The sequence below is a fragment of the Carya illinoinensis genome, chromosome 11, assembly GCF_018687715.1.
Source record: "Carya illinoinensis cultivar Pawnee chromosome 11, C.illinoinensisPawnee_v1, whole genome shotgun sequence".
In the NCBI taxonomy this organism is placed as follows: Eukaryota; Viridiplantae; Streptophyta; class Magnoliopsida; order Fagales; family Juglandaceae; genus Carya; species Carya illinoinensis.
Window position 1 is genome coordinate 25,367,243 of NC_056762.1, and position 19,229 is coordinate 25,386,471.

Sequence of the window (19,229 nt, forward strand, 5' to 3'; positions counted from 1 at the left end):
TCATTCTTATTTGCTAGAGTCACTATGGGGAGAGACCATAAAGACCACCATTTATATTCTCAATTGAGTACCAAGTGAAATAGTAGCTAAAACCTCCCATGAGTTATGGACTAGAAAGAGGCCTAATATTAGACATTTACATGTCTAGGATTGTCCAGTTGAGGCTAGGCCCTATAAGCCTAATGAAAGGAAACTAGACTCGAAAACAATCAGCTACTACTTTATTGGTTATTTGGAGAGATCAAGGGGTTTCAAGTTATATTGCCCTTTAGGTAGTACCATTATTAAGATGTGTAATGCCAAATTCATTGAGGATATTCATGATGGTGAGAGTACATGACCTAAAAATATTTTATTTGAAGAGGAGCAGATTGAAATACGTCTGAAAAATACTAAGGGCGGTGAGATGGTCACCACCTGTCATAGTACAGGATGCGGATACAGATCATCAAACCAATTTTAAGTTACCTTTAATTAATACTGAAGAACCTGAATTGTCTCAGCAGGAAGTGCCATTAAGGATATCAAATAAGGAGAGGAGATCAACAATTCCAGATGATTACATTATTTATCTCCATGAGCATGAGTTTGATATAGGGTTGGAGGATCATCCAATCTCTTGCCAAACAAAGTGCTAACTCCCAAAAGTGGATGGATGCTAAGAAAGTGATTTACCACCCCGATTCGGCCGTGTGGGGTTTTGCCCTCCTCAGGGCCCAAACCGGCCAATTGATGGCCCAATGAAGGGAAGAGGACTAGGCTAGGCTCAAGTGACTCACTCAAAAATAAGTAGTGGAAAAATTATCCCAAGTGCAGGAGGATATCATGTAATAATTAGGAATAAAATTCCTAGATCTTCTCCTCGGAAAAAGTTATTTAAATCCAAACTTGTATAAAACGGTGAAAAGTTTCACAAACAAAAGTTGTGGTATGAATAATAAATGGAAGAGTGCAACGGAAATAAAAAGGGGACTAGTCATAGACTAGATTTATACTTTTGGATTGTTTTTAGTGTCGAAATGGAACGTAAAAGACTAACAAATTGAAATTAATAATTAAATATTTAACTACGCTAAATAATTTTAATTAATCTAAAAATTAAATAATAAACTGAAATTAATCTAAAATGTAATTGTAATGCATCTTTAATAGAAGCTTAAAGAAACAAAAAAAATAACTGATATAAAATAAAAAGTAGGGAATGAAAAGATCAAGCCAAATGAACGAAAATGGAGATTAAAAGCAGTGGAGGAGGCTAGACTGTACTAGCAATTGGACCCCTCAAAGAATTCTTCAACGGTGCTGCTGCAGCGTGAGTGAACTAGGCTGAACGAAAAGAAGTGTCCAGGGCTGAAATGAACTAATGCATAAGAGAGAAAAATCATGCAGTGCTCAAGATGCCCAAGAGAAAATAAAAGTGCTGCACTGAAAAATGCCCCCAAAAGATCATATTGTGTGCGGCGCTCTCTAGGTTCCAGGAGAATAAATGTTGCCGTCCAGGTCTTGAACTCTCCAAATGCCAAAAGTCTTCCATGTCCAATAAGAAAGCGTGCGGCACTCCACCAAAGAGGAAAAAACATATGCGGCTTGAAAATACCCATAGCAAATATATGTCGTCCTTAGTCAAAGTCAAAGTCCCAATTAAATTAGTGTGCAGCGTCTCTTGTTCCAACATGTGTTGCCATACCATTGACTTTTCAAATGAAAGTAATGAATTTTAAAACCTCCTATGGGCCCCTCAAGCATGTGACTTTTAAAAGCTCAAAACTCCATTTCTTTTGACCAATGACTACATATAAAGATAAATAAAATAAAATACAAAGAATAAAATATATATAAAAATATATATGTTGTGCATATAAAGAAAATTTGCTCAATTAAATCATAAGTTCTAAAATTAAGTATAAATCATGCTATTCATTAATTTAAATCACACTTGAATTTATGCATCTTAACCATTTTTTCATCTAAAACCAATAATAATGTAATAAAATAAATAAAATATATTGGTTCTAAATGTATAAAATATGCAATATTTTAGTTCAATCATCGAGTAGGCCCTTCGAATATGGTGGCTGGTCATGTCACCTACTCAGACCGCAACCCACATTTCCGAACAGCAGGCATGCCGCATTAAATGGTCTGGGAAGCCAACACACTACGGCAGAGCCAAATTTCCACTCAGCTTTGCGGATAAGATAGTTTGCGCACCTTTGACCCCTTACTTGCCGTGAGGGACAAATTAGCAACCCACACAAAATGTGGTAGGGTGAAGGCTGATATGATAAGGGAGGAAACCTATCCCTAGTGCCAGGGGCCCCCACAACCGTGTATAGAAACACGTCTTGGGCTCAAGTATAACTATTTGAACATTTTCTCCTTACATTCCTACACAAATAGATAATTTTGACTTAGGTATCGGTGTCCCTCACCACCCTGAGCCGTCATCTCCTTGGGTCTTGTAGGTACCATGGAGGAATCGCTGAGTTGTCCAAGCTACAAAACAGGGCATCATCAGATGCAATGCTAGATGAGTGAATGTATATGAAAAACAATGACGTTTGGGACCTTGTCAAATTGCTTAAGGGTATTAAACCAATTGGTTGTAAAGGGGTCTTCAAAACCAAGCAAAACTCTAAAGGTAACGTCGAGAGGTATAAAGCACGTTTGGTTGCAAAATACTTTACTCGAAAGGAAGACATTGACTATAAGGAGACTTTCTCTCCAGTTTCATCGAAATACTCTTTTAGGATTATTACGACACTCGTAACTCATTATGATTTAGAACTTCATTAGATGGATATAAAGACTGCTTTTCTCAATGATGACATGGAGGAAACATATATATGATGCAACCAAAGGGCTTTGGGACTAATGAATCGAGTCATTTGATTTGAAAATTAAAGAAATCAATTAATGGTTAAAAGCATACATCTCTTCAATGTTATTGAAAGTTTGATCAAGTAGTTTCCTCTTTTGGTTTTAAAAATAAAAAAAAATTGAGGATCAATATATTTATCATAAAATCAATGGGAGCAAATTTATAATTTTGGTGCTATATGTTGATGACATTCTACTGGCAAGTAGTGACATAGGCCTATTACACGAAACCATGAAATTTCTTTCGAAACATTTTGAAATGAAAGATCTTGCTGAGACATCTTTTGTGATAGGTGTACAAATTTATCGTGATAAATCACATGGTATAGTTGGCTTATCACATAGGGCATATGTTGAGAACACACTCAGTACGTTTGGTATGCAAAATTAAACCTTCGGGGATGCACCCATTGCAAAAGGTGAACGATTAAATTTGCTCCATTGCCCAAAGAATAATATTGAAAATAAACAAATGGAGGACATTCCTTATGCATCAATTGTAGGGAGCCTCATATATGCTTAGGTTTGCATACGCCCAAATATTGCTCATGCAGTTGAAATGCTTGGCAGATATTTGAGTAATCCATGTATGGATCACTAGAAGATTGCAAAAAGGGTAATGTGGTACTTACAAAGAACAAAAGACTATATGCTCACGTAACTGAGGTCAAAACATCTAGAAATCATTGGGTTCTCAGACTTCGATTTTGCTGGTTGCCTCGATAGTAGGAGATCCACTTCAAGTTATATTTTCATGTTGGTTGGAGGAACTATATCATGGAAAAGTGTCAAACAAATGCTTACAACTTCTTCTACCATGGAGTAGAGTTTATTGCTTGCTACGAGGCATCCAATCAAGCAATATGATTATGGGATTTTATTATTGATCTTCAAATCATGGATAGTACATGAGAATCCACTAAAAGTTTATTGTGATAATAAGGCCGCTAAGTTATATTTTAAGAATGACATGAGTTCGTCAAAGTCCAATCACATTGACATAAAGTTTGTGAAAGAAAAAGTTTAAAATCATCATGTGTCAATTGAGTACATTAGTAGAATATCATGGTTTCAGATCCACTCACTAAGGGCTTGCGACCTAAAGTGTTTAAGGAGCATGTAGCTTGTATGGATTGGTTACTCCTAGTGACATATTTTATTAGTGAGAGTTTGTTTGTTACCTACGTGATTTATTTGACACTTAATACAATTGTGCTTTTGGGTTATTGATGATTTTAAGGATGCATTTCTTTCAAATTTTGGTAATACATAAGGCTTGAAAGAATGATGCAGGGACCGGTTGGAAATAGGCATGATAAAGGATCACATTACTTGAAGTTTCCATGCTACACATCCGTACTTGATCTATGTTATTGACGATATTGGTGTTTGTGACCATAGATGGTCCTGTCATGATAATGTGACAATGACTACACAATTCTATAATGATATTATTTAATGAACATGATTGTTTCAAGATGATATCCATAACGTCGAGCAATTATAGTTTGAGATTATAAAGTTTGCAATGTTTAATTTTTTAGAAATCTATGTGTCCAAGTAGGAGATTTTTAGAATAATTTAAATTAATAGAGCTAAATAGATTAGGAATCTTATATTGTATAATTTCCAAATATAAGATTTGGATAATGTTTGTAAGACCCAATAAATGTTATCAATAAAGTGACATAACTGGGCTATTGATACATCTCTATTAAGAACCTTACCAAAAAGTGATACAGGCCCAATTCACGTGTAGAGACCTGACCAAAAAGCTTTTGGTGAGGTCATGAGCAAAAAGTGATACAGACCCAATTCATGTGTAAAAACCTATTAAGGACATATGCGATTCCATTGTTTTATGATGGGAAAAATTGGAATTCAAATTATTATATATAGGTCATAGTCTCCACTTTAGATTCATCTTCTCTACTCTACACATTTCATTATTGTGAGTTTTGTTTTCTAGAAAGTGAATCTTGAACATGGAAGACAATACCACTACTCTCTTCTCTCCAATGACTACATGTATGCTCTTTTTGTTAGATTTCTACACAGATTTGACTAGAGATCTAAGTGTTTTTCAGATTTTATACAAGATCCAACAAAGTCTCCCGTCACTAGCAAGGGGTCCAAGAGATTCCGCATTTGAGACCTGCTAAATATAAAAGCTCTAGGAATCCACTAAAGATCTTGAAGATTCACAAGGCAAAGAAAAATTTTAAGGTCTCGAAAGAGTTATAAAACTAAAATCTTAATGGATTTTAGTGTAATTTTGATTGTAGCACTGTGGCAAAAGCATGGAAAAGTTCAAATTGTCATATTTGGATTATCTTTGGCAAGTGGAAGAACTTTCATCCATCCATAGTTTGAGTTGGGGAAAAAAGTATATGGATAATGGAATGCTCTTTTTAGAATAAATAATCAGTTGCACCTTGATTTTCTGAAGAAAGATGTAAGACTAGCCTGCCAAGCTCTGGTGTAAAATCTTGATTTTTACTAGGTCCTATCCAAATGGGAACTGAAGAAAAGAAGGTTAATGTTAGGGTGCAGAGAAGTGTAAATGGTTTCTTTTTTTTTTTTTTTTTTAATCTTTTAAGTATTTTTTAAATATCCTTAACCATTAAGAAAGATTAAAAAAAATACAAATTCACTTATAATCACTTCCTTAACCATTAAGAAAAAAAAATTAAAATATATGAATGGGCACATTTGGTTGACATATGTGAACGGAGACCATGTAAAATTAAAGTCTTGATTTCTTTTGATAAAGAGGAACTTCGGAAACCATGTAAACGGAACATATGTTTTACCTAATTAAAATCCCAGACATATGTAGCACACCCCATGATATTGATAGAGTAAATCATTTATTTTTCACCCATGGAATAATGCTGCCTCTTGAAAATATTCATGCCCTAAGGCGAACTTTAAATATGATGGAAGCATTGTCTTTAAGACTTAGTACTTGCTTGGTTGTACAAACTTTTCAAATCATTCCATCTTATCTCAACATTCAAATATCATTTAAACACAAATATTTTTTAATTTCAAATTTTTAACTTTTTCATCTAATCATTACATGAGTATTACAGCTTTTTCAAACTTCTAAATTCTTAACTTTTTCATTTAATCATTACATAAGTAATTTGTGAACAGTTCAACCTTTTCAAATCTAAAAATAAAATTAATATTAAAAAATTATATTCTAACCCTATTTTAATTTTATAATTTTTTTATCCAGCTTTTTCTCTCTCATTTTCCAAAATCCCATAAAAATTTTAACTCAAATCATTTTACTACTATTCACATATTTATCATTTTATCTTATATGTGTAACCAAACAAGGTCGTCCTTTTTTGGTTACCAATAGTTTTTTCAAAAGTTCTTAATATATTTGAAAATTTCAAACCAAACATCTTCAGATCTGAAAAATACACTATTTCAACTTTTCAACACATAATTTATCCAAACAAAACAATTTTTTCCAAATGTCCAAACAAAAACTACTCTTAAAAAATTATATTCATATATCTTTTTACAATACAAAACTATTTTTCAAAAAAAAATTTACTCAAATATTATTCTACCCTTTTCCAATATCGAATAAGCAATACATCTCATAACAATTCTCAAACATTCTCATCGGAGCTTGAGCCAACTTCTAAGGATTTCAAAAAAAAAAAAAAAATCATGTTTTCCTTATGGGTTAATGGTGTAATAGTAGGCTTAAAGTATACTTTATAAGATTCTTTGAAGATTTTTTTTTTTTTTTGAGCAAGATAATCTCATTAATAATAATAAAAGGAAGTGATACATTAGGAAAGGGTGGGTTCCCTGACAATCATCCCAAAGCAGTAGATAGAGTGCAAGATATAAAAAACAAATTGAGACATGTGGTTGTTGTCAATCCTATCATCTACTACCATAGTAGCAATTGCTGAAGTTATCCAATCAATGGATTACATTGAATCATCTATTGCGGGAGGTTCCCTCAATAGGACGATAGTCGGGCAATGAGTTCAGCTGCATCAAGTCTATAGTTGAGGATCTACTGTAACGCCTGTCCTTATGGTGGGTCCTTTTCATAACGATTTTGATAAAAATTGACGGGAATTACAATTCCTTTTCAATTTCTTTTCCATTCATGCCAGGATACAAAAGATTCCATGCTATAAATAAAATTCATTTTCTTAATTAAGAGATTTCAGCGAAAAACATTAAATTCCATAATTAAAGTTTTCAATATAAAACATCTTGCCTATGCCTTAATGCTCTTCCCATTTGGCTGTGCCCCGCTTGACCTGTCATGCTCATCTTGTGCCTGGGAGGGCACACATAAAAATTAAAATGAGTTGATAACTTGTAAGCATTACTTCATATAGTTAAAATATAATAACATAGATTTTCAGTCATGCACTTATCATTCCATACATACATATCGTACTTAGCATGCATTCGTCTTTCTTTTCATTTAAAAATGCTACGAGGTGGGGTTTTTCTTTAAAACATGCTTTCTTCTTTAAAACAGTTCCCCACTCATCGCTGCCTTCATTTCTTGAAGAGTCTTTTCATGCATTTATCTTTCTACGTACATTCATGCATACATACATACATACATTCCTGCGTTCATCTTTTCTTACTTACGTTCATGGATACTGTCCATACACACATACATGCATCCTTTCTTAACATGCATCTATTTTTTCTTTTCACTTTCATTGGCCATTGCACACTGTTACACCTCATGTGCTAGGGTTAACGGTCTTTTAGACCTAATTCTGCCCGTGGCCGCAAGTTGGGAATCCATTCCGTCAGGGTGCACTACCAGTATTACTTACCCGGCATTGCAATATGCCCCGTTCAATCCATTCATTTGGTACCATTTCCATTCCAGTCCATGTGGCCCTTACGTATTTTCATACATCATACATTCAGTTCGTTCATTCCTTTACAGTTCTTTCCTTTCCTTTACAATCCGTTCTTTCATTTCAGTTCTTACGTTTCTTACAGTTCTTACGGTTCTTCAGTTCTGACAATACATAAAAGTTTAATTAATAAAAAGGGTTTTCTCTCCTTTATTTTGTAAAAGTCGTTTTAAAAAAAGTTTTCTCTTCTTTTAAGAGAGAGAAAATAGTTTTGTTTCTTTTATTTTAAGAAAAGTTGTCAAGAAAGAGTTATTTTTTAGGAGAGAGAGTTATTTAAAAAAATTTGTTTTCTTTCTTTCTTTTCAGTTTCAGTACTTACATTCCTTAACGGTTCTTACGTCTTTTAAAGCTTCGTTTCGTTTCCTTTTCGTGAACATACATACAATACGTACTACTTATAACATCCATTCACATGCATAAATGTACATACTTTGGGTGCATAAAAAGGGGCTGCCAAGGAAGGCTGTTACATACTTATACTTGAAAACTTACGTTTCGTTCTTTTTCTTTCGTAAAACGTGTCTCGTGGAGAAAAGTTTTGTTTTCCTTTTAAAGAAAAGCTTTCATCTTCTTCTTCATTTCAATAAAGAAAACTCTAGAAGAGTATGAACGTAATACTTACTGGACTTCATGCCATACTCAATCCATGCAGTCCATTCATGTGTGTATCAGATGGCAACCTACATGCATACACATAACCTTATATCATCATCTATCTAATGCATAAATAACTATTCTAAAAATAGAACTATGCCTCACTTGGAACACTCTCTGTCCATCCCTAGACTCTTACGTGCCATTTATTATGCTAAAACTTTCGGAGTTTTATTCCTTAAACTGAACCCCCGTGATTCACCTTAGGGTTAAGACACTAAGACCTCCATCTCATTCTTCTATTTCCACAATCTGACGCATGATTCCGACCAACAGAGTCATGCGTCCCAACCTTAGACAACTTACCCATTACTACCTTCACGTATCCTAGCCCATACTAATTCTTCATTTCCATCCACTCAAGTTACATGAATTCAAGCCAACTTTGGGGCTAAAACACCATGTAATCATGATCAGGACAGATTACCCATTACATATGGTAAATCTGTCTGGTACACATGTCTCACCAGAGACACCTGTATCTTATCCCCTTTTATCACCTAAGAACAACTTATAAATCCAATAAACGCCCGCTTGTATAAACAAGCTTCATACTCGAATACCAACTTGCTCAAACCAGGTCGATAGGACTCTTCCTACTTCCTGACCCTGTACAAGTTCATCACAACACTTGATAGGAGAGGATTGCATCTACAAATGCACCTCTATCACATCAAGTAGTTCGAGACTAATCTCGAGTCATGTCACGATACCTATCATGCTTCTGTTGCACGCTCTGATACTTTTTCACTATTTGCTTATACTCTTAGCCATAATCAAGCCCAAGGTGACACCCGTCACCCCGGACTTCAGGCCACATCACCAATGCTTCAGGACATTATTACACAGTTCTCGCCACTTAACAAGAGGACTGCATCCAAAAATGCACATCTGTCACACTATGCAGCTCAAGAAATACTCCTTAATAACAGCACGATGCCCATCATGCTTCCAATGCACTCTCTGATACCTTTTTCACCACTTCACACATACCTTCAGCCACAAGTTAGCCTCAAGTCAGCCTCAAGGCAACATCCGTTATCTTGAACTACAACCATATCGCCACTATTTCGGGACACTATTACACGGTTTCCCGACGCTACACCATACATTCCACGCTTCTCTGCTACACCATCCAACCCTTCGTGACACGCCATCCGGTGTATCACGACATAATATAAAGTACACTTACATGAACTCTCTTCCATCCACACTATGACAAACATCACTGCGATACACGTCTCACGGTACATCACTACGCGACATGGAGTACGAGTCACGCGTACTCCTTTCGCTACAACACCTATTATCACGACGCACATCACATGGTGCATCGCCATACAACACAGAGTACGCTCCACGCGCACTCCCTTCATTCTACACCACACATCACTACAACGCACTTCACACGACGCGTCGCTGCACTACACAGCATAAACTCCACGCGTACTCTCTTCATACATCACGCCGTATTACAACTACGGCATCTATCTCATGCCCACTTCACAGCACAATCCACAATACTACACAATCAAGCCCAACATTTCACAACCCCACTTCACTTTACAATTACGCAGTGAACTCTACAAATACTAACTACACAGTCTATAATCCAACCAATCAACTACTATAAATATAAATAACTAGGGATAGAGGGTTATACCATCGACGGAATAACCCGTGCGTCACTCGCTGCTCGTCACAATCATACGTCGAAGGAGCGTACGTGGCGGTAACACCGTGTACGATGGCTGTCCACCACATAAAGTGGCAGTTTGGGCTGAGAATAGCTAGGTGTGGTCTTGGAAAGGCTTGTGGTGGTCAAAGGTGGCAGAGCACGGCTGCATCACGCCGTGAACAGTGAATATGAAATGCTAGGAGTTTGCTTGATGTGGATGAAGGCCATAGAACTTCATGAAAAGCTAGGGAAAGATAGAGGAAGATGTGGTGGAGCTGTGGTGGCGAGGTGGTGGCCATACGGTGGCTCACGGCGGCAGATCGGCCTCTAGAAGTGAAATACAGCCTTGAAGAGTGAGGGAGAGTGAGAGCTGTACAAAGCTCCGTTGGGCATGAAATTTCTTGGGAAAGGTTGTGGTGATAAGAGGAACGGATGGTGGTGGTGAAACACTGTGGGTAACCGTGTACGACGGCGTACGGTGGTGCAACCGAAACTAAGGCTATAGAGACCCATCGGAGAAAGAGAGGGAGTTAGAGGAAAAGAAGGACATGGGGAGGAAGCCCATGACGTGGTGAATCCATTGGTGGTGCTTGGTGGCTGTTTTGGCCATGTATGGTGGCTCAAGGAGGAGAAAATGGGTGTAAAACCCATTTGCTTGGAAGGAGAAAGGGGGAGAAGAGGTTGCCGTTAAAGCTCACCACCCGTGAGGTACTGGTCGCTGGTGGGGGAGGATCATGCCGGTGTGGGAGGTGGGGCATGGTGGCTGGAGGTGGCACCTGCTAGGAGTGCAAACCGAACGGTGTAGAAGAACAATGCACAGGCTAGACATGCATGCGAAGAGAGAGAGAGAAGAAAAAAAAAAGAGAAAAAGTGAGGAGGAAAAGAGAAGGGCCTGGGTATTTAATCCCATTACTACGCTTTGGGATCCTCAAAACGATCTAACGATGAGTTTAAACACTGATTTGAAAACGCTTTAATAAAACAGTTAAATAAAACACTGAGAGGAATTAAGATAGAATATTATTTTATAAACTAAAGTTTATAAAATAATATTTCTTCATCATTATTTAAAATGATAAAGTATCGTTAATTACTCAAAAAAGATAAAACCATTTAAATTAAATGAGAATTTTCAACGTAAGTTAAACCTCTTAATATTTTAAAACAACTACAATATTTAATATAAGTAATTATCCACAATTATAATATTTTTAGAGCTCATTAAAATATTATAATTGTGCTACATTAAAACAAGCTTATCTAATAATACTGAAATATCTTCTATAGATATTTCCATAATATTTAAAATATCTGTAAGTATTAAAATATATATCTTACTTTGAAATCCACTGAATAACTTTCAGAATATGCCATCGAGGTACAATGCTTAGGATAGGGCTTAGCACGTACATCGAAGCTCGACACGTTAGACGAGGCTCAACGCGTTGTCCAAAGCTCATCACATAGATCGAGGCTCAACAAGTAGATCGAAGCTCGGCACACAGACCGAAGCTCAGCACGTAAGTTGAGGCTCATAAAAAAGAAGAAGAAAGAAGGAGCAGATATTACATCTACAGTCCCACATCCTAAGCACTACTAGAGAGGCTAGAGCCTAGGTGGATTTAAGTGAGGGGAATGTTGGACACCGTGATGATGTAGATGAAGCTTTTGAATACCTACAGAAAGACACAAATAAAACAAAAAAAAAAAACATAAAAAACTAAAATCTAATGCACCAGAAGAGTTACGAGAGGTAGGTAACTAGTAGTAGTAGTAGTAGCGAGTGATGGTCGTTAGTGGATGTATCACAAGCACCAATGAGTAGGTGGCGATGGGTGGGTGGTTGGTAATGCAATGGAGATGCAGAGCATAAGGGGATGACACATGAGGGCTTTTGAAAGAGAGAGTTGTTGAAGGGAATGGTATAGGGGTTTTGTGGTATTTCGGGATAAGGAAATGATGGTGTGTGAGATCCGCACGCATAGGAAATGATGGCGCTTGTGGCTCAAATGCTCGTCATTTGGGGACAATTCTATTGTCATCAGAAAGTGGATGGTGAGGGTAGGTGATTTAGTTGGCACTTAGGGTCTGGCAGTGTCTAGAGGGTAGCAAATCGAGACTACAAACTTCATTCTATGAAAATGAAAAGACACCCTAAACACCGGAAAAAAAGACCAAAGAAAGGAGAATGGTTGACTGAAAACTAAGGTTAATGGTGATGAGGGGAAGAAGAGAGAAGTGGGAGGGTAGGGGCTACAAATCTATCTCAACAAGCTTCTAATTTTTCTTGAGGAATCACATTCTTCTTCTTTTTTAATCGGTAAATAAATTTGTATTGATCATAAGAATATGCAAAGCTCAAGTACACAGGTCATATACAAGAGCAATGTCTAGGAGTGATGTAATAGTGATACATGAAATTCATGAATGGTCATGCCTTTAAAATCAATTACGATCGACCATTGGAACAAGATGTTAAAAAATAAAATTCTAAGTTCATCCAATGACTGCTAACAATCTTTAAAGTTTTGCTCATTCCTCATCCTCTAAATGCACCACCATAGACATATAAGAACCATTTTCCAAATTGCAACAATTTGATAAGTGCCTTAAAGATCTCTCCATGAAACTAAGAGGTCAATCACCCTTCTTGGCATCGCCCAAGCTACACCCACCCGAGTAAAAAATTCGTTCCACAAAGTCATGGCAATTTTTTTTTTTTTTTTTTGAGAAAAGTAAGAAACAAAGTCATGGCCATTTTACAATGCATAAGTAGATGATCGACAGATTCTCCACTCTTTTTACACATGCAACACTAATCCAATACTATGATATGATGTTTTCTTAGGTTGTCAATAGTGCAAATATTCCCCACAGAAGTTGTCCATGCAAAACATGATGTCTTCAAAGGGGCCTTTGCCTTCCGAATGCTCTTACATGGAAATGGATTTGCATTACGCTTGGAGATGGATTGGTAGAAGGAACGTACTGTAAACTTCCCTTTCGCCGAGGGGTGCCAAGAAAGTTTGTATTCAAAGATTGCATCAACTTCCCAATCTTGGACAACTCTAAAGAATGTGACATATTCTATTACGGGGTGTCATTAAAATAATGAAGGAGGTATGCGATTGAGGCTTCATACCCAAGAAGTCTGGATAGGCTTCCTTAAGTGCCCTATCACCACACCATATGTCATGTCAGAATTTGATACAAAACCCGTCAACTACCTCAAAATGGATAAAACTAGAAAATATATTCCATCTAAGTCTTATGTGCTTCCAGAGCCCCATTCCATAGGATCCACTTACCTCATTCGAGCACCAACCTCCCCATACTCTACCATACTTTGAATTTAAAACTGATATCCACAAAGCTCCATGTTCTAGGGGATATCGCTATAGCCATTTAACCAACAACGCCTTATTAAAAAGTTGCAAATTTTGGTTACCCAAGCCTCCTTGATAAGTTGGGGATCAAATGGTGGCCCATTTACCAAATGAAATTTGAACTCATCATTCATGCCTCCCCATAGGAAATCCCGCTTTATATTTTCTCCATGTCGTAAGCTACCTATAATGGAAGTGGAAACAAAGAGAGGAAATAAGTCAGTTTGTTGGATAGGGTACTTTTAATGAGTGTGATTCTACCACCTTTGGATAAGTACATCTGCTTCCAACTAGCAAGTTTCCACTCCGTCTTTTCTAGGACATCATTCCAAATGGATATCGATTTGTAATGAGCACCCAACGAAAGGCCAAGATATGTGATTCCAGATATTCTACAAAATATCTGCAATGTTTGTAGAGATGCTTTCACAAGTAAATATAATCTCATTAAGGAGTTTTGATTTTAGGGGAGCAAATGCAGAAGATTGTCTCTCAATCTCCCACCAATATCAAGCATGCAATAGAAATGGACCCTAATGGATGAAAAAGAAAAAGAAAAAGAAAAAGGGAGTGGGAGATAAAGGGATCTTCTGCTTTACTTGAGAGGAGCTACAAAGTCAAGTCATTTTCAATCTCTTATTATTAAGTTTTAACTAAAAAATGATCAGAAAAATAGAACCCTACCATCGAAGTCACATTAATTGCAAACCTCAACTATAAACATGGATATCGATTTCCTCTTTGACAAAAACACACCTTATAAATATTAAGATTAGTTGTAGTTTAACGATAAATAAATAAAATTGGCCCGGTTTCTTGCCAGCTTGGCAGGGCTGCTAAATCAAACAAAACTATCTGAACACAATGAAACTCAACAAACTCATTTAAATATTTAGGCTCTCTACGTAGAAAATCCTCTGAAGTATTGTCTGACAACACCTAGTGCCCTTTGCACTTCTTTTCGCAATGGGGAAATTTGAAAGGAACTGATGTGATGCCCAAACACCGAAAACAAAGTAGCAAATAGCAATATAATTCTATATAGAACACCACCCCCACCAGCGGGGCCGCCCCTAAAAAAAAAGGAAAAAATTATGGAAGCATGACACTCGTCAAATAATAGTCTTCCAAAATTTTCTTTGAATTCATGTTTCATTTAAAAATAAAAGCTTTGAAGTTTACGCGTTAAATTTTGAATTTTTCTACATGTTATTACAATTACAAAACTGTGGCCCAGAAAAGAAAATATAGAACTGTGAGAAACTATGTTGTGTAAACGATTAAAATGAAAAACAGAATATACATACAATTTGCACTTCAGATCCTTCCCTTCAAAACACGACAGTCCTGTTTTGCTCGTAAGGTAGCACTCGCAGCTCACAATATGATTTCATAGCCTTTGCAAGGCATTGTTTCTCGAGGTTCTCTGATTTCTGCACAAAACTCTGCATGTTATCTCTGTGGGAAACTCTCTCAACCTACAAGGTATAGTGGATTATTTTGAGCTTTTCAGAGTTGGACAGAGCAATCATGTATAATAATGAAAACTAATAGCCAACAAACACAACTTTTATTCTACAGAAAGAATCAATAACAACATTATTAGACATGCAAGTATGTATGATCTAGAAACCAATTACAGTAACTTTCTAAAAACGCTTATGGATAACCCGGAAATTAGCAGCTCTATTGGCCTATTCCAAGTCAATGTTCTTTCCTATTTTGTTAAAAACAAATAGAGCTGAGTACATGGTATATGATGGTCCTGCAATACAACAGAGGAAATTATGTGAAGTCTGACATTATTTATTTCTCCACCTTTATGTTAATGTTCCATAATAATTTGTCACTAAAGAATTTTCTGGAAATGAATATTCAATAGAAACTGAGAAAAGAACCTTTGAATTTTAAATCATTTAGTCAAATATTAAAAAAGTCAATAATGAGCATAATCATTATTGTGTTTAATCATAGGATCACCACTTTAAGCTTTAGAAGATAGTCAAGAATGGAGGTAAAATGGCTGTAAACAATCTTGCAATCACCATCTGTTCAATAATAGGCCCTGCATCGAGTTCTTCAGTCACAAAGTGACTTGTTGCACCAATCAATTTCACTCCAGAGTCAAAAGCCTGCCAGCATAATCTAGCTAGTTAAGCATGAATCAACAATTAGGAAGGAAGCACAAATGATTGGAAAGGTGAGAAAACATATCAACTATGGATAAGGCAATAACCGAACCTGTTTAGATGGGTTCCCACCCTTGAATGATGGCAAAAGGCCATGGTGAATGTTTATTATATCCTTTCCGTAACTCTTCAAGAAATCGCCAGAAAGTATCTGCGAAGATAATCATCATACATAAATATTAACTATTGTAATGATCATTCACTTGCATCTCTCCATGAGCCTTTTTTTTTTTTCTGGTCTTCATATTGAAAAAATGAACACCAGTAAAAGAACGAGTAGAAGAAAATATTGATTACATTAATTTTCCACTGCCTCGGAGACTGAAAAGTTGGACAGGGCAAATCATACCCTTCCAATCAGAAAATGGAAAATAAAAATAACACTGTGAAAGTCTAGAACCACAAAAACTGATTTACCTGCATGTACCTAGCAAGTACTAAAAATTGAGTATTCTGAACCAATTCCAAGATCTCCCCTTCTCTTTTGTTCTGCATCGTTGTATGTATATGATGATAAGGAATGCCATGCCTTTCGAGAAAACGAATCACATGGGTGTTCGCACCTCTTTCATGATTACTATTGAGAAAATGCATTCAACGATAAATCAACATTGTCAAAGAGGAAAGGATAAATTAAAAGGGTGGCAGTCCTGAAACTTAACCTTATTACACAAGTTATATCAACAGGAAGTCTTCCATCCTGCCATCCGTGTAGCAAATCAACCAGGCAATGATCCTGAAAGCTAAAGACAGCTTAAATATGCATGAGATATAGGATTGATTCAATTTTCACTAAAATGACAACATATACCTGCTTTGAAGCAAGGACAGCAATATTATATCTAGAGTCGCGATCCGGCACCCGGATGACAGATCTCATGGCATTAAACATTTTTGACAGCCTAACAAAGTCCTCATCCATTTGCTCCCGAGGCCATTTAACGGGATCAAAAATAAATTCACTGCTAAGTTGTAGATGCATTTAGTCCATGTTGCACAAATATTCCGCTTGACTATGGTTAATTCAAATCAAGTGTCCATAAACATTTAGCTTATAGCTTTTTTTTTTCTATGTTCTGTATTCTATCAAACTAATTGGCATACCCGAAAGAAGCAATCCACTGAACAAAAAGCACTGAACTAAGAGACAGAATATTAGCTTGAATGCAACCTCAAGCAAAATGATAAAACACTCAGAAAACTACCTTCTGGAATAGAACACGTTCTTGTTTTCAGGTACGAAAACGTCCGCGCCCAGTATATTCCCACCTCTACTAGCTATGCAATCCGATAGCTTCGCAACAATCCCGACGGCATCCTATTACAGAAACGATTCAATTCCATCTCAGAAACTGAAAACTTAAAGAGAAATGTATCGAATAACAAAAAGTAGGGGTATATTACGATTGAAAAAGAAAAACCATTTGGTTTCTCAATCATTTCCCATTTGATTGCCAATAAAACAGTGAGAAAGAGAATGACAGTTTGTAAACGGGAGTTGCAGTGGAAGTTTGATTTCTCAGAAATCAAAGGGAATAACAAGTTGAGACATTGAGACTTACAGGACACTGGAAAACGTGAACTCCATGGGTGAGAGTGGAAGAGGACGAGGAAACGAGGGAGTCACCCGGGAATCTAAAGGATCTGAAGGCAAATCCAATAGGATGGGGGAGGGTTGCGGAAACTCTTCTGATTAGATTCATTCAAACACAGCACTCTTCCCTCGATCTCTCTGGGTCTCTGTCTCGCGCTTCTGCAACGACTAGCACCCACACGTCAAACTTGGTGCTCTACCTCACAATTTGAAGCTCACGTTGTGCCGACACGGTGTATGCTCGCTCCATTTCCAGTCAATCGGGTTCTGGATAACCCCCACTCAATTTTAATTCGAATCGGTTAGAAGTTTGAATTTTTTATTCGATTATCCAACATGTCAGTTGTGAACGTAATATTATATTCAAGATACAAATTTCTGTCGCATTTGCTCGTCTCAGGCTCTCAGCTTGTTCTATAATGATTATAAAATACACACGTGTGTGTATATATATATATGTGCACGTCTATATGCTTATAAATTTGTATTGCTTTTGCTGGTTACAACTTTTTTTTTTTTTTATTTAAAAAAGGAGGATGGAACCTCGATAATTTTATTACCCTTCATTTATAATGGAGGAAAATCTTTCAAATAAAACAAAAAATACACGTGTATATATACATGTATACACATCTAGGACTGTTCAACCGGGTCGGATAAAACCGAGTTCCGGATCTGGATTTCGGCCCGGATTCAATCCGAGCCGAAACCTGTATTACAAAATCTGGATTCATTCTGTCCGGATACGGGTTATCTAACCCGGGTATCGATTTTAGAACCCGGTACCCGGATTTATTACCACCCCATTTCTAATAGGGTTTTCGATTAGCTTCAGCCCCCCCCCACCCCCTTTCGTTTCAGTTTCTCTCTCGTGCCAAAACTACCTTCCTCTGCCGAGTGCCGATCAAAGCGTCGCCTTCATCCTCGTGCCCCTTCCTCCTCGTGCCGTCGTCACTGTTTGGTGGCTCTGTCTTCGTCGTCGTCGTCTCTCTCTCTCTCACGCCGAAACCCTAGCCTTCTCTGCCAATCAAAGCCTCGTTTTCATCCTCGTTTGTTCTCTCTGTAATGGCGTGAAAATTTTTATGGGTTTGCTTGTTTTGTTCTCCATTTTGTTTTGGTTTAGAACCTGTCAGAAGGGAGTTTTATGGGTGTGCTAGTTTTGTTATGTTTTGTGTAGATCTGGTGAACTGGATCTCTTTTTTTGTGTAGATTTTGGTGCCATATTTTGATAAGGAGAAAATGTTTGCTTGAATTTGGTTTTGTCTCGAATTAATTTCTGGTGTTATATATGGTTTAGTGAATTTTGTTCTGATTGACCTTTACAACACTGCACAGTTGTCTCAAACAATAACATGCACCATCCCCAACTATCATATTTACAAAAACATTATTGTTTGAACAAGAATTTGAGAGGAGCTGATCTGCAGGAACCCATGTTTACAAAAATGCAAAGATGAATACAAAAACATGATTGTTATGAAGTCATTGACAGAATACAAAAATGCAAAGATGAATAGAACACCCATGTTTACAATTGCAGTATTAGGATTTATTATCTTCTGTCTGATGTTTGCAGGGCTTGGTTACAATCACTACCACAAAAAAATTATGCTTTTAAAGCCTCAAGAAGGAAGGAAAAAAAAAAAAAACCGGTTCAATCCGAAACCCGGAATCCGGGTTTTACAAAACCCGGGTTCCGGCCCAGATCTGATCCGGGTTAATCCGGTCCGAGTTCCGACCTTGATTTCAAATCCGGGTTCCGGTTTGGGTATACCCAGATTCCCGGGTCAGAGCCCGGATGAACAGCCCTATACACACCTATATGCTTATAAATTTGTATCGCATTTGTTAGTCTCAACTCTCTTTTTTTTTTTTTTTTAATTTAAAAAAGGAGGACGAAACCTCGATAATTTTATTATC

The 19,229-nt window shown here is 36.9% G+C and overlaps 1 protein-coding gene across 11 annotated transcripts; it reads right to left on the bottom strand.

Moving 5' to 3' along the window:
• Positions 1-7,024: 7,024 nt before the first annotated feature.
• Positions 7,025-17,570, bottom strand: LOC122282776 (formyltetrahydrofolate deformylase 1, mitochondrial). Of its 11 annotated transcripts, none has more exons than XR_006230465.1 (10): positions 17,278-17,565; positions 16,921-17,033; positions 16,527-16,677; positions 16,378-16,451; positions 16,133-16,292; positions 15,768-15,866; positions 15,572-15,658; positions 14,834-15,004; positions 13,791-13,918; positions 13,127-13,710 (listed from the first exon to the last, which is right to left on the bottom strand). XR_006230465.1 is itself a non-coding variant. In XM_043094790.1 (9 exons), exons 1-8 carry the CDS (start codon positions 17,416-17,418, stop codon positions 14,858-14,860), a joined length of 972 nt encoding a protein of 323 aa, XP_042950724.1. In that variant the 5' UTR covers positions 17,419-17,565; the 3' UTR covers positions 7,025-7,204; positions 14,834-14,857. The 11 variants fall into 11 exon arrangements, 9 of the variants coding, with proteins under 9 accessions (XP_042950724.1, XP_042950726.1, XP_042950728.1 ...); XR_006230464.1 differs by having other exon boundaries at positions 13,791-13,929; XM_043094790.1 differs by lacking the exons at positions 13,127-13,710; positions 13,791-13,918 and adding an exon at positions 7,025-7,204.
• Positions 17,571-19,229: the final 1,659 nt, after the last annotated feature.